At 36.7% G+C, this 12,699-nt stretch overlaps 1 protein-coding gene across 1 annotated transcript in view; it reads left to right on the top strand.

The window, feature by feature from the left end:
• SYT1 (synaptotagmin 1) overlaps positions 1-12,699 on the top strand; it is a 228,858-nt gene that overhangs the window by 90,118 nt on the left and 126,041 nt on the right. Inside the window, exon 2 of the mRNA XM_026060182.1 lies at positions 7,434-7,622. Coding sequence (XP_025915967.1) covers positions 7,451-7,622 — 172 coding nt within the window. The 5' untranslated portion in view covers positions 7,434-7,450. The remainder of the gene's footprint in view (positions 1-7,433; positions 7,623-12,699) is intronic.

A 12,699-nucleotide genomic window follows, 5' to 3' on the forward strand; every position in this document is an offset into this window, starting at 1 on the left:
TTTGATGCAGCATTCGCAGTAATAGAGGAAGACAGAGGGGTTAAATTACACATATGCTGACACTTTGACAGGTTTGCTAACCTTACTGCTGCTGAAACATGACAACAATGTCAACATCCAGAGAGACAGACCTGTCTCTAGCCCCATTACCTTTAAAAATCAAAAGAAATACATGACTAAGAAATGTCTTATACTTAGGGGAAACTAATAGTTTCAGAACACAGTCAAGGAAACAGGCATTTATATTGCGAATCTGTGCAAGGGACTCGCAACTCTTGACTTGGCGCATTGTTGCTTGCTCTTGATTTTTATGTTTCTCCATACTGTGACTCCCATGGCTCCTGTATGCTCTTCTGCATTGCAGGAATGGAAGTTCAAAGTGCAGTCAAAAAATTACGGCTTTTAGCTGGAAAGAATTTACTGTTGGCCTCACTGTTCTCATTTAAATCAACAGCTCTCTTATCAACAACTTAACGGGTGATTCTGACAGTGCCATTTTGCAGAGCTCAGTACTGTAAAATATGCATAGATTAACTATTCATAGATTACATCATCAGACTGAGGTTCTTTCTGAAAATCAGAGCCAAAGTTTCTCTTGCACAGACTCTGCACTGTGAGATATTTTGGAGCCATGTATGTTGAACAGTTCCACCTTATTTAATAACAGGTGACAAGAAAATTTAAAGAGAAACATGTAGATTATGCTATGTACTAAGGATTTTGTCTTTCTCCAATTTTCGCTGTGTCCATAACCCTCCTAAAATAGTCAGATGGCTTGCTGTCCACTGGGTCCGCTTTCTGTGACATTTTATGGTTAGTTTTGAAACATGCGTAGAGATGAAATCATAATGTCTAATGATTTTGATTAAGTACAAGGCGTTTATCATGACAGTCATCTGTGAACTATGCTTATTCTACATATATTCTACATTTATTAAATATACAGTAAACAAAAAGTGCTAATAATAAATAAAGAGTAGGTTAAGAAAAGGACACAAAGATTTGGATATTATTTGGATATAACTCATACTCAGATAATAGGTTTGCAGTGTGAACATTAGACAGGAAATCTTAGAAGATTTCATTTTCTCACAACTTTTTAGATGCTTCTTATTGTTGCTCTCTCTGGATGTTGGAGGTGGACCAAAGCTGAAATTGATATCTCAATACATAAAACTTCTGTAGAGTTACACTGCCAGAAGCACCTGAAATAATAACTAAAAGGATGTCTCAAGAGAGAAGGAAATATGTTTGAACCTACAAAAACAAAGGATGAGTTTGGTTTGGCCGTTAAGTTTGTTTTTTTCTGCTATTTTTCTAAAGATGTTTGTTCCTATTTTAAGCAAATTCTAGAGACTGATACTGAGCTGATGACTAATAATGGGAAGATTGTTGCCTGGTCCAGGACTGTGCTGTAGATAACTTGGTCTAACTAGCTGTTGGCTCCCAAAACTAACAGTTTTGACTAACTGTCAAAAAATATTTCTGCCAAGCTCTCCTCCTCTCTGCTTCCTCGGAGTTGCAGCACTTCTGCCTGACTTGGTATGCAACTCCTCTTCCACCCCCACGTTTGCTTAGACTGAGGCTCACAAGTCCCCACCTCCATGCATGTGGGGGCCTCATCCCTACTGACTCACCACCACTTGGTCCTTCTCCTATCTGCAGCACCATATTCCTTCATCCTACTCCAGAATTAGTGATACTCCTTTGGCAGTACACCAGTCACATGGTCATTTCTAAAATTGAACAATAAAGTAGCCATGGACTTTTAGAGGAGATTTAGATGTTTTATCTTGCTCGTTCACTTGGTGTGTTCCCGGCTAATCTGCCACAGTCACAGCCTAGGGTCAGAGCTGTTATGGAGTCATCTGCAGCTTGTTGTCCAAAACAGAAATGCCATGTTTTGTAGGGCACTTATAGTTATTGCTACCATTAGTCCAAATGGAGCCCATAAATACAGTGCTTCGCGGAAGGAAGTTCATAAATGTTTTGAACCAAAATCAACTGTTCATATGTGCTGTCCAAAGACCCAAAGAAATGCTATAGTACTTTTGAAGCATCAGTGAAGGCACTTGTTGGTATGATCTGCTTTGCAAGAGGCTGTTTTTCAGTTTTCTACTTTACTATTTGACAAGAGAAAATCAGAATTTTAATGTATTATTCCTCTGTAGGACTCAGTGTTTTGGGTATTTAGATCTTTTCTGCCTGTGGCTGCTGCTGCTGTTAAACTGGTGATCATATAGCTGGTTAGTTTGAAATTGGAAGCGTGAGCTTTATGTTTGTGCATTGTTTTCACAATCAAACCAATGAAACTACTGATGTAGTATTACCAGCAAGCATTTTTACTAGCAAACCTGTTTTAAAGGGCTGATGTACAGCTGGGCTCTAGAAAGTGTCAACTGAGTTGATGGTTTATATGTGGCAGCAGGAGAAAGGTCTCTTCTCCACTAAAAGAGGCATCAAGACGTGATTCTGTGGGAGATGGAACATTTCTTGTGCATCTGTGGCAGCACAGACACCAGGACACCTGAATTCTGCCACCCAGGTTCTTCCTTTCAATTTTTTTTTTTTTTTTTGCAATAAATGTTGGGCTTTTCCTGTATCTTCTCTAAAGCAGTACTAAATATGGATTGTATTTTATGCTATTGTGGTGGTGCTGAAAAGGCTATTTTGATATGACATCTTTAGCATGACCTTCCTTTCTTCTGAAAATGTAGTTACAAACCTATCTTTATAAAAAGCCAAGAAAGGCTCTTTTCTGAGCTTGTCTTTTAAAATAAATGTCCGTTACTGAAGCTAGAAAGATAGCATATTTCATTAATGTGAAGATGAATGAGTAAAAAATGTATTATTAACACCCCAGAATACTTAAATCTAGGAAGAGATCGTTTATTGTAGATATCTTTAGACATTCTGGTAATGTTCCCATCTTCTTAATGATGAATTCCTTTCATTAAAAACATTCTAATGGAACAGGGTAAATTTTCAGTGTGGTATGAAACCTTTCTCTGGTAACAGTGCGTACTTACCGTGAACATATTGTCACTGCAAGCTAATAGTTTCTTTCTCTCTCAGTGCACAGCAGCTGTAAACAAAAATGACAGAGAAACTCCAGTGATATGTACATGGGCAATATTTTTTTTCTTGGATAAGTTTTGTGACTAGATTCTAAGCTAAATGTAACGGTGAAAGTGAACATATTTGGGATGCTGAATAAGCTGTACAGGAAATACCATTTAAGAACGTAGATGCAAATTTACAATTTCTCCTGCTTACTGAGGTGACCAGCTTTCTAACAGTTACAGCATTCATCATGGGAAGAATGGTAACAATCACTTCTGCAGATATCTAGAATTACCTATAGAAACACTGTATTTGTAAGCTTTCAACAATTTCATTCATTTTAATTTTTAGTATGGTAGAAAAATTTGAGACGCAGCAAGGTAAAAGGACACTCTCCAATAAATCTCTCATTATGAGGGAATGATTTGGTCAGCATGGGAGGTCTAACCTATTCATTCTCTCTTCACTCCATCCGATTTGCATTCAGGTGAAAAGAGAAGGAGCAAGCAAAATTGAATTATCTGGAAAACACCATGCGGTAGGGATGGCACCAATTTCCTGTCAATGGAATTAGAATCCACTAAATCGTTGGCAGACCGACTATAATTTAACTGCAGAGAAATCATAAACACTCACTCTGCTTTCCTTCAGGCTTTTTTTTAAAATTCTATAATAAATCTCCCCAAGGTTTGCCAGAAGATGATACACCACTCTGCGTTTTACCTTCATACCAAAACCTGAAGATCCTGCTTTTGCATGATTCACTTTGAGCATTCCACATCTCTCTAATGAGTTTTATCATGTTGTTCAGTTTATTTTTCAAAAACAATTTAGAACATGTAAAAATTTCTCATGGGATTAGTGCCCCCATATTGTCCACACGCTAGCTTGACTATGCTTGAATGTTTGGGAAGAGCGGTTGGTGCCCCTGGACCACGTTCCTTCTGCTCTAACTTCCAGAGGCTACTCCATGCTCTGTAATCAACCATGTCTGAAGTCCTTCTCTTCTTTTCTGCTCCTCTCGTATGAGGTGGGTTCCAACAGGGCTCTTACTGTCAGGATCCATACTAGAATATTAAGGTAGTCAGCCAATGCTTTTTATCTCCATAAGGAAATCTCTTGCTTCTCGTGAATCTCCACAGTACATTTGTATATTATTCAGATGCTAAAACTTAGCAGCGCTTGTCTAGTGTGAAAGAGGAAACCTTGCTTCCTTTTCAGAGGAAATTACATAGAAGTTTAAGCTGATATTTATTTTTGTCAGAATTTTTCTTGCACATGGAAGAGCAGGATTCTAAATCCCTGGCCACCTTCAGACCATCATCTCCAGATTTTTAGTCAACACTTGCCTATTCCTGTATAGAAACTACAAGTATTGCTTCTAAACCTTCCATATATGTGTTCAGTGCTTTGTTTTCAATATATTTTGTAACCAGCATGCTTGAGGAATATAGTCTATGCTGTTTTTTATAGAAGCATGTAAATTAAATTTTACTCTTATTTATGACTACAAGTGCACATGCAACATGTAATGTTTCCTACCTACTAGTGTAATCATTATAATGAACAATGGAAATGGAAATCATAACTAAATTCTATGCCATTTCATTTTAACCTACATGTAATTTTTTATGCTTATACTTGCAACTGTCATCTCATAAATGGCACATAATCTGCTACTATTTTGTAGATCTTTACCTGCAGTGCACTGCAGAATTAAAGTAACCCTTATTTTATAAAAGGCCAATTTAAATCTAATTATCCAGTACACTGCAGTCTCTAAAAATACCACAGCGTTTATACCATTATTGTGGAATACTGCGGTACTGAAATAATAGAAGCTGTTAGATGTTGTCTCCGTGAGGGAGTGGGCATGTGCTCTTCAGAAACTTTTTTGCTGCAGAAAGCTTCTTCTGAGACAAGATTCTTTTTCAGCCCCTTCACACTTATTTAAAATACCAGGACAGTGTCATTGGCATGTAAAGGTTGAAGGCTCTGTAGCAAGTCTCAAAGCATTTGTGCATGCCTCATTAGATATAGTGACCTCTAACTGCACTAGGAATCTGCTGAGGGTTGTTCCCATTACTTTTTCTTTCTTTTAAATAAATGAAAGTGTAACACTTCAAATTTGCTCTTCTAATATATTTTCAAAATATAGCTCCAAAACTGGAAGCAAATAAATTACAACATTTGCCTTAATTTTTAATTAGCTGAAAGTCATCACTGCAAATTGTGTCTTCCATTACAAAACAAAATAGTCAACTGCCAGGCCTGAAATAATTGAGCAATATATTATAATTAAGCAATTTAATTTTGATTTAATTATGATATATCATACAACTTTCCTTCTGATTTAACTGACATTCATTGACAAAATGCTGTAATATAAAAAAACCACTAATGTTTACAGCTGATGGCTCTGCCCGTTTCACTTCATGGTATTTGGCATTCATCAGAGCATATGGAAAAAGTCTTCTAATCTGAAATAGCTGGCACATTATTTCATAGTACACAAATTATGCAGTACATGTTTTCTCTATTGTTATTGTGGGAAGCAAGTGGGGAAATCTTAGCAGACAGGGGACCTGAGCCAAAGTTCATGGATATTAACTGGAATCTTTCCATCAACTTCAGTCAGCTTTAGATAGTGAACTGCTCCCATGTTGTTACCAGCAAACAGATAAGACTGCATGCTTATGAATATTTATGGAGCTAGAGCACATACATATTATGTGTCAACATCAACATGATTTTATATTAGGCTTGAGACTGCGAGGGCAAAGGCAGAAGCAGTGGGCAGGCAGGGAATGCTGCTTCATTCGATGCCGCATCAAAAAAATTGCTACAAAATAGCCACCAAATTGCTTCTTCAGAACAAGGCCAGTCCCCTATTTGGCAAAAATCTTTTTCATAGGATGACAGTATTAGAGGATGGCGTCTATTCCAGAACACGCTTACGCACATGCCCCTGTTTGAAGACAAGAATGGTCCAGGTGGTTTCAGAAGGTTAATTCTGGCTGCAGTTGGGTATGCGCTAACAGGTCTGCCTGGCTGCAGGCTTGTGGAAGTAACGTTGAAGGACAAAAAGCCCATCCTCATTTTGACTTAGTGATTTGAGCACTCTTGGCAACATCCACAAAAACAGTCACGTAAGGCAAGAGAGCTCATGATTCATCATATTGTACACAGTCAGATGCCCTTATGCCTCTTTAATTTTGATGTTTTGCAATTTTTTCATATGATGATGTTCAAATTTCTCAGCTTTGACAGGTCGAAGGCCAAGTTTCTTTTGGGACTGAGAGCAATTGTGTACTCAGAGCAATAATGAATATTTGTTATCTCTCAAACTCCTTTCTCCCACCAGTTTTCTGAAGAAAAACATAGCATGACTATTCAGATCAGTGATATTTAGGATGCAGCAGAAAATCAGAACAATGTGTTCAAAACCAATGTAAACTTTTCAGCCGACCTTCTTGTGATATTGAAATTGCATTGTGCATCTCATCTCCACCTTCATCCTGCTGGCCCAAAATTCATTGCTTTATACTAAAAGTTCAAGTAAAGGTTTTGCAAAATGCCCCTTGAACAACATTAAATCAAAAATATGCTGGTGTGGAATTGTATTTGTGACAGTCTTTCAGATTCTTAAATATGGCTGCATTTAGATATCCTACAGATGTCATAGCTTCGTGAATACACCAATGAGACCTGTGAATAATTTAACAGAGTATTGTCTGTAGCAAATGTCACACAAAGTTACTGGAAGGAAAATTGCCTTCAATAAGTGAAGATAGAAATGAATGCAAATCAATTTCTGTTTAATATACAACTCACTTAAATGGGAAACAATAGGTTATTACTTCGACAGGAAAGTTTGAAGTGTTTTTATTATATCCTTATCACTTCATTTATTTTATATAGAAACTTTGGCTATGGGTCTCCTCTTCTGTAACTCTCATAGATAAATAATCCTGTAAATACAAAGTGAAATTTGCACATAGAGAGCAGTTATCAGGCAATTTACTCATACTTTCAATATTGAAGAGCAAAAGGTAAATCTACATGAGAGTTTTATATGAATTTTGAGGTTTGAAACTCAGCAGTTTAAAATTCAACACTATAGGAGAAGAACTGTAAGCAATAAAATGATTCTGGCTGAAATTAACCCTGCAAAAGACTTTTCCCTGTGGTCTAATAAATATTGTATGAAGAACATGAAGCAATATGCTGATGCAGTTATATTTACCCAGGAAGCATGAGCACCGAGTGATATGCTGCCTATTTAGTATTTTATTGATATGAGATCCATTTTAATGATTTAAACATTTTCTTTTGTGTTTGTTTTGTTTTGTTTGTTTGTTTTCCGGCAGCTAACCCAAGGGTTAAAATGGTGAGTGAAAGTCATCATGAGGCCCTGGCAGCACCACCAGCTACCACAGTAGCAGCAGCCCCTCCGAGTAATGTCACCGAGCCAGCCACTCCTGGAGGAGGCAGCGGAAAAGAAGATGCATTTTCTAAGTTAAAAGAGAAGTTCATGAATGAACTGAATAAAATTCCACGTAAGTAATATTTGATTGATTAAAAAGCTTCTGCCAGCATAGTAGATTTAACTTGGTATTTTCTTCTTTGTCATTTGTCTAGGGCACATACTAAATGTTTTCTAGTCAAAAGTGGAAAAATGGGAAGATAAACCTGGTTTAGTAAAGTCCTTAGAACTAGTTGTAGTAGAAAAGATAGATAGGGACCAACTCAGATGTGATTTGACTCTATTCTTGGGATGGCAAATTGTTTTTGTAAGTTTTACAGATAAATTATTGTTGAATCATCAAAACTGGAATGGCACAGCTTTACAGTGGCCATCGGACCAATAAATAAACTATTATTACAAATGTGTGGGCACATTACCTTAAAGCAAAATTTGGCCAGAACTCATAAATGTTGAGAAAATAAAGTAACTGTGTATCTTTGGGGATTAGAAAAGGTAGAAAAGGTGGGGAAAAAATGCCTTTTTAACAAGGAAGTAGCTCTAATATATCATTAATAGGGGAAGATAGCCATACCTTTCCCTCTCAGTAATCCTGTTAGATCAACCGTGGAACTTTGTTGGCACGAGTTCCTCACCTGTACAGAATCCTTTAAAAGTACTGATGTAAAGTCAATAGAGTCCTTTTTGGTCTGTGCTAGAAAGTATAATAATAATTTTTACTTCAGAAGAACAAGTAAATGTAAAATATATTTAGGGAAGTACTGTATTGTATATAATAGTTTTCATTTTTAAAAGGTTATCATTTGTATAGAAGAATGTTGTATGACTGATAATGACAGGTAACAAATTAGAATATCAATTGATTTTTTATCTCTGAAATGGATCTTGGCAATCTGGCAGATGCAGTTTTTGCAAAATTGATAGCAAACAGCTTTGCTCTGTCACTCAAAATTCTCACTTGCAAGAATAGAGGTGTTACAGTGTTAAGAAGTCTGTATGTCATTAGCTTGGTAATCTGCACAGTCCGGTGCAGACCATATTCAAATGAAATTGCTTGATGGTATCATGGGGAAAACAAAACTACTAGAAGAAAAAAGAACAGGAGAAAAGAAAAGATAAGACATAGAGGGAGAAATGGTCAGCATTTGAGACATTTTGTCCTTTAATTCATAGCTCAGTGTGCTATGTAAATGAGGTAGATGACATTTATATGTAGCTATCCCTTGTTTTTCAGCTTTGATTAACATAACAAACGTGTAAACGGATTGTACTGTGTGGAACTCTGTGGTTGGTAGCTCTAGGAAAACGTCTGTAGTTTGAGATGAATTTTGAATTCACTGCTGCATCCTTTTTTAAACAACAATGAAAACAAGTGGAAAGTCCAATTTTGAGAATCTTTCCAAATAAAACTTATCCTTTTCTGTTTTGTGCAAAAAAAGAACCTCCTATTACATAATAAAAGTGTTTGCTCAGGAAAGTGTAGTGGACCACAGAACAACTCTATTTTTTATGAAATATACTTTAGCTCTTATAAAATGTGGTATGTTATGCTGATAGAATAGAACATGTGGCAACTCTCCTTTTTTTTCACTTAGAGAAGTTCTTTTGAACATCATATTAAACAGAATAGGAGTCTGCATCTTTAGAGCACTGTGAAAAACCTTGATAATCCTACCCTGCCTCCAAATAACCCAACCAAAACAACTGTCTTCATTCTGTCATGCCTCCGGGCAGGATTAATTGAGTAGCTTGATCATTTTCATCTTTATTTCTTGTATTAGTTTATCCTCCTACCTATAATAATCCCCCCTTTTTTTGGCAGAAAGCCCACTGCATTCACTTAAAGTTTCCACCAGATCACTGTTTTGGAAGACAAGCCCCAAATATTTGAAAACTTGGACCCTCACTGTGTGCTGTGATTGCCTCTTGCAGTTTATGCCTCTCATTTTTCATTTCAGTAACAACAGTGCTTCAGCTGCGACCCAACAGTAGCTGTTTCCACTCATGTCTCTCATTCCAGTTTTGAGATAGAGACTACTTTTAACTGTTCAAAGGACAGTTAGAAAACTTCAAGTTTTTGTTTGTAATATGCAGCTATTTTATGGGAACAAATATGGTCAAGGCTGTGTTATTTTTATTGTACTGTTTTAGTAAGTTCCACAACCTTTAACAAGTTTGTCTTAAGTTATTACTGTAAGGTAAAGGTATATTGTTGACCCCATTTTAGAAATGAAGACCTTTAGGGTCATGCAGGAATTCTGTGGCAGAAATGATCAATGAAGCAGGGGGTCACAAATCCCACACCGGTTCCCTGATGAGTCGTCTGCCCTCCCTCCAGAGGCTGTGAATGTGATGTTGTAAAGAGGCAAAGGGCTGGGGCATATGTTTTTTGAAATAGTTCAATGTGAAATAGTGCTGTTGACGTTTTGGAGCATCTTATGTCCCAAGTAACTTCTGTTTTCCCTTTTGAGAACAATAACCAGCCCTCCAGGAATGGGCTACAATAGACAGGTCTAAATGTTTGTTGTCAAAAAGAACCAACTGTCCTTTATAAACTGAATCAAATAGATCATGAAAGCTTTTAAGTCACCAGAGGTTAGCCTGTCTTCAAAATATCTGGAAGGAGAGGAAATCTCATTTCCCTATTAGAAGATTATAGCCTTTCCTTACTGTTTTTTCTTATTATTACGGTAGGGAGTTAGCAGTGAGGTGCTGTTAGCCTGTCACAAAGCTCAGGCTTTTACTCATGGTAGAAAATTGCCAGACATTCCCTCTCATGGCTCATTGCAAATTTGGGGGGAATCTCTCATAAAACAAAATCAGAATGTACACTTGTTCCAACCAGTTCTTTTTTATAGGCAATTTCTGATCCAGATGGAATTTCTTGCCATGTGAGAGTGAAAAGAGCAGAGAGGTGGTGAACAGCCTCCCTTTGGATAGCACACTTCCTCGGATCTAAGAATGCTTGTGGCATGTGGAAGACCATGGACCAAGCTTTTGCTGTGGTAGAGTCAAACTGAAGGCTTGACCTTGAGTCTTACACATGCCAGAGGAGTGCCATAGTGAGCAAGTTCTCCAGTCTTTGCAGATGGGACACAAGCATGTTTTCTGTCTCATGTATTTTTTCATTAATAACTTCCAAAAGTGTCCTATTCCTCACCACATGACAAGGAAGGCTTTGAAAGCTCAGTGGCTACTGGGAGAGAAATTTTTTTCAGTGCTCTGTTGTCTGTGTGTGATACAGAAGTAATTAAAAGGAATATTGCTGTCTTAGTTGTCTCAGCCTAAAACGTCTGCAGATGGAAAATAAGCTATCATGATTTAATGGATGTATAATAAGATATAATGTATCCATATCGATAAAAAGCTCACCAGTAATCAACTTGTGTAAAGTGATAAAAAAACCCAACTGTGTTAGGGGCTAATTTGTATACAGCCTCCTTGTTATAGCTTTCTGCAGAAAATCCATAGTATCAAGTTACACTTGCATAAAAAGCTGTTCAAATAGTAGAATATATGATGACAAAAATAGAGGTACATCATGCTATATCCAACTGAATAAATACTGTTCCTTCCACGTGGCTTAGAATAGAACAGTCATCTTTTAAAAGTGGTATGTTTCGTAAAACGTATAAAGGCTACAAGTTAAATAGGCTAGACATACTTAACTAACTAAAAATGTCAGGATCCCTATTAAGATTTCTCTTTGCAAAAATCCAAAATAGCATCTATGCAGTTAAAATAGCACTGATGTTTCCTCCCATAGTTTATGCACCACGGAAGTCTTACTTTTATCAAAAACAGATTAATTTAAAAGAATGAGGAAATAGAAGTTTCAAGACAAACAGAGATGTCATTTGTATTAGTATACATTTCTAACTGTAATGTTGTAATATGTAAACCCTGTTAAAATTTTGATTGATACAAGCAGAAATTCTGGCCTTTCATTGTTTTGTTTCTCGTTAAAGAACATGCGCTGCATTTTGGGTCAGAAGAGTACCGTATATAGACTTTGGAAACACATAGCTCATTTAGAATAGTGATGTCCTACCATGCATTTTACTCTAGATAAAGGAAGTGGTATCATTCTGTAACAATGAGTCATACAATTAAAGTGCAAGGATCCTGTAAGGTTACTGAAGCATTACTGTGAAGAATTTTTTCTCAGTTATGTAAATCCATGCATTTTGGTTGTGAGTGGCTCATATGCATAATCGCAGTACAGTTGTTTTTCAATAAGTGCACTGTAAGTCACTGTATCTTAATTGGTTCTTCTCTACTTTCTATCCCAGTTTATCTTTAATCCGCAGAATTTTTAAACTATTTGTCAGAAGGAGAAAAAAAGACGCCATTGCAGCTTTTACATTTTTCATTTTAAATGTATTCCAACACCTTAAGAAGAGGGTAAAATGAAGCAGATGATAAAATGGAACTTAAACTTCTGAAAATTAAATTGTATTTAAAGTCTTTTTAAGACATGTTTATTCTTTCCTTCCTTCCTCTCACTTCTTTTCCATCTGGGTCCTTGTCTACAGGCTAGCAAAATTCTCTTTTACATATCTGCCATATATTTACAATAAGCAAGTTCTAGCTTCTGCATGACTATGGGAATGCAAGACAGCAACAGCTTTGGGGTTGAAGCTTTAAATGTCAGGGTAGTGATAATAACTATACAAAGATAAAACTTAACATTAATCAACATTAATTTACTTAATAAGCATCTTTGTAAAATCAAAGTGATCTTGATACATTTCCTAAAAATACATTCCTATATGAACAGATGACCTTGTTCCACCTACACCATAAACACAACACTCCACCAGTAAAATCCCAGCATAGCTCTGACTGAATAATAATACTCTGTTAATGCTTCCAGTGTACTTTTGAATAGCTGTAATATCTGAATGCATTCAATCCAGGATATGATCGTTAACTCATTAATAGGAAGTTATTGCATATTTATAATGCTTTTTGCTGTCCTGCATGCTAATTGGATAAAAAGTTCCGTTTCTGTACCAACCTTATTCTGAAACGTTTGGCTGGCCTGCAGCTCCGCTTGGCCTCAGTAGCTGCTCAAAACTCCTAAGTTCAATTTTCATCCTGTACAGTGGATCGACAGTCCCCCAAAACAGGTGTTCAGACCTGGGTCA

Source organism: Apteryx rowi, unplaced genomic scaffold (genome assembly GCF_003343035.1).
Source record: "Apteryx rowi isolate R43461 unplaced genomic scaffold, aptRow1 scaffold_166, whole genome shotgun sequence".
Classification (NCBI taxonomy): Eukaryota; Metazoa; Chordata; class Aves; order Apterygiformes; family Apterygidae; genus Apteryx; species Apteryx rowi.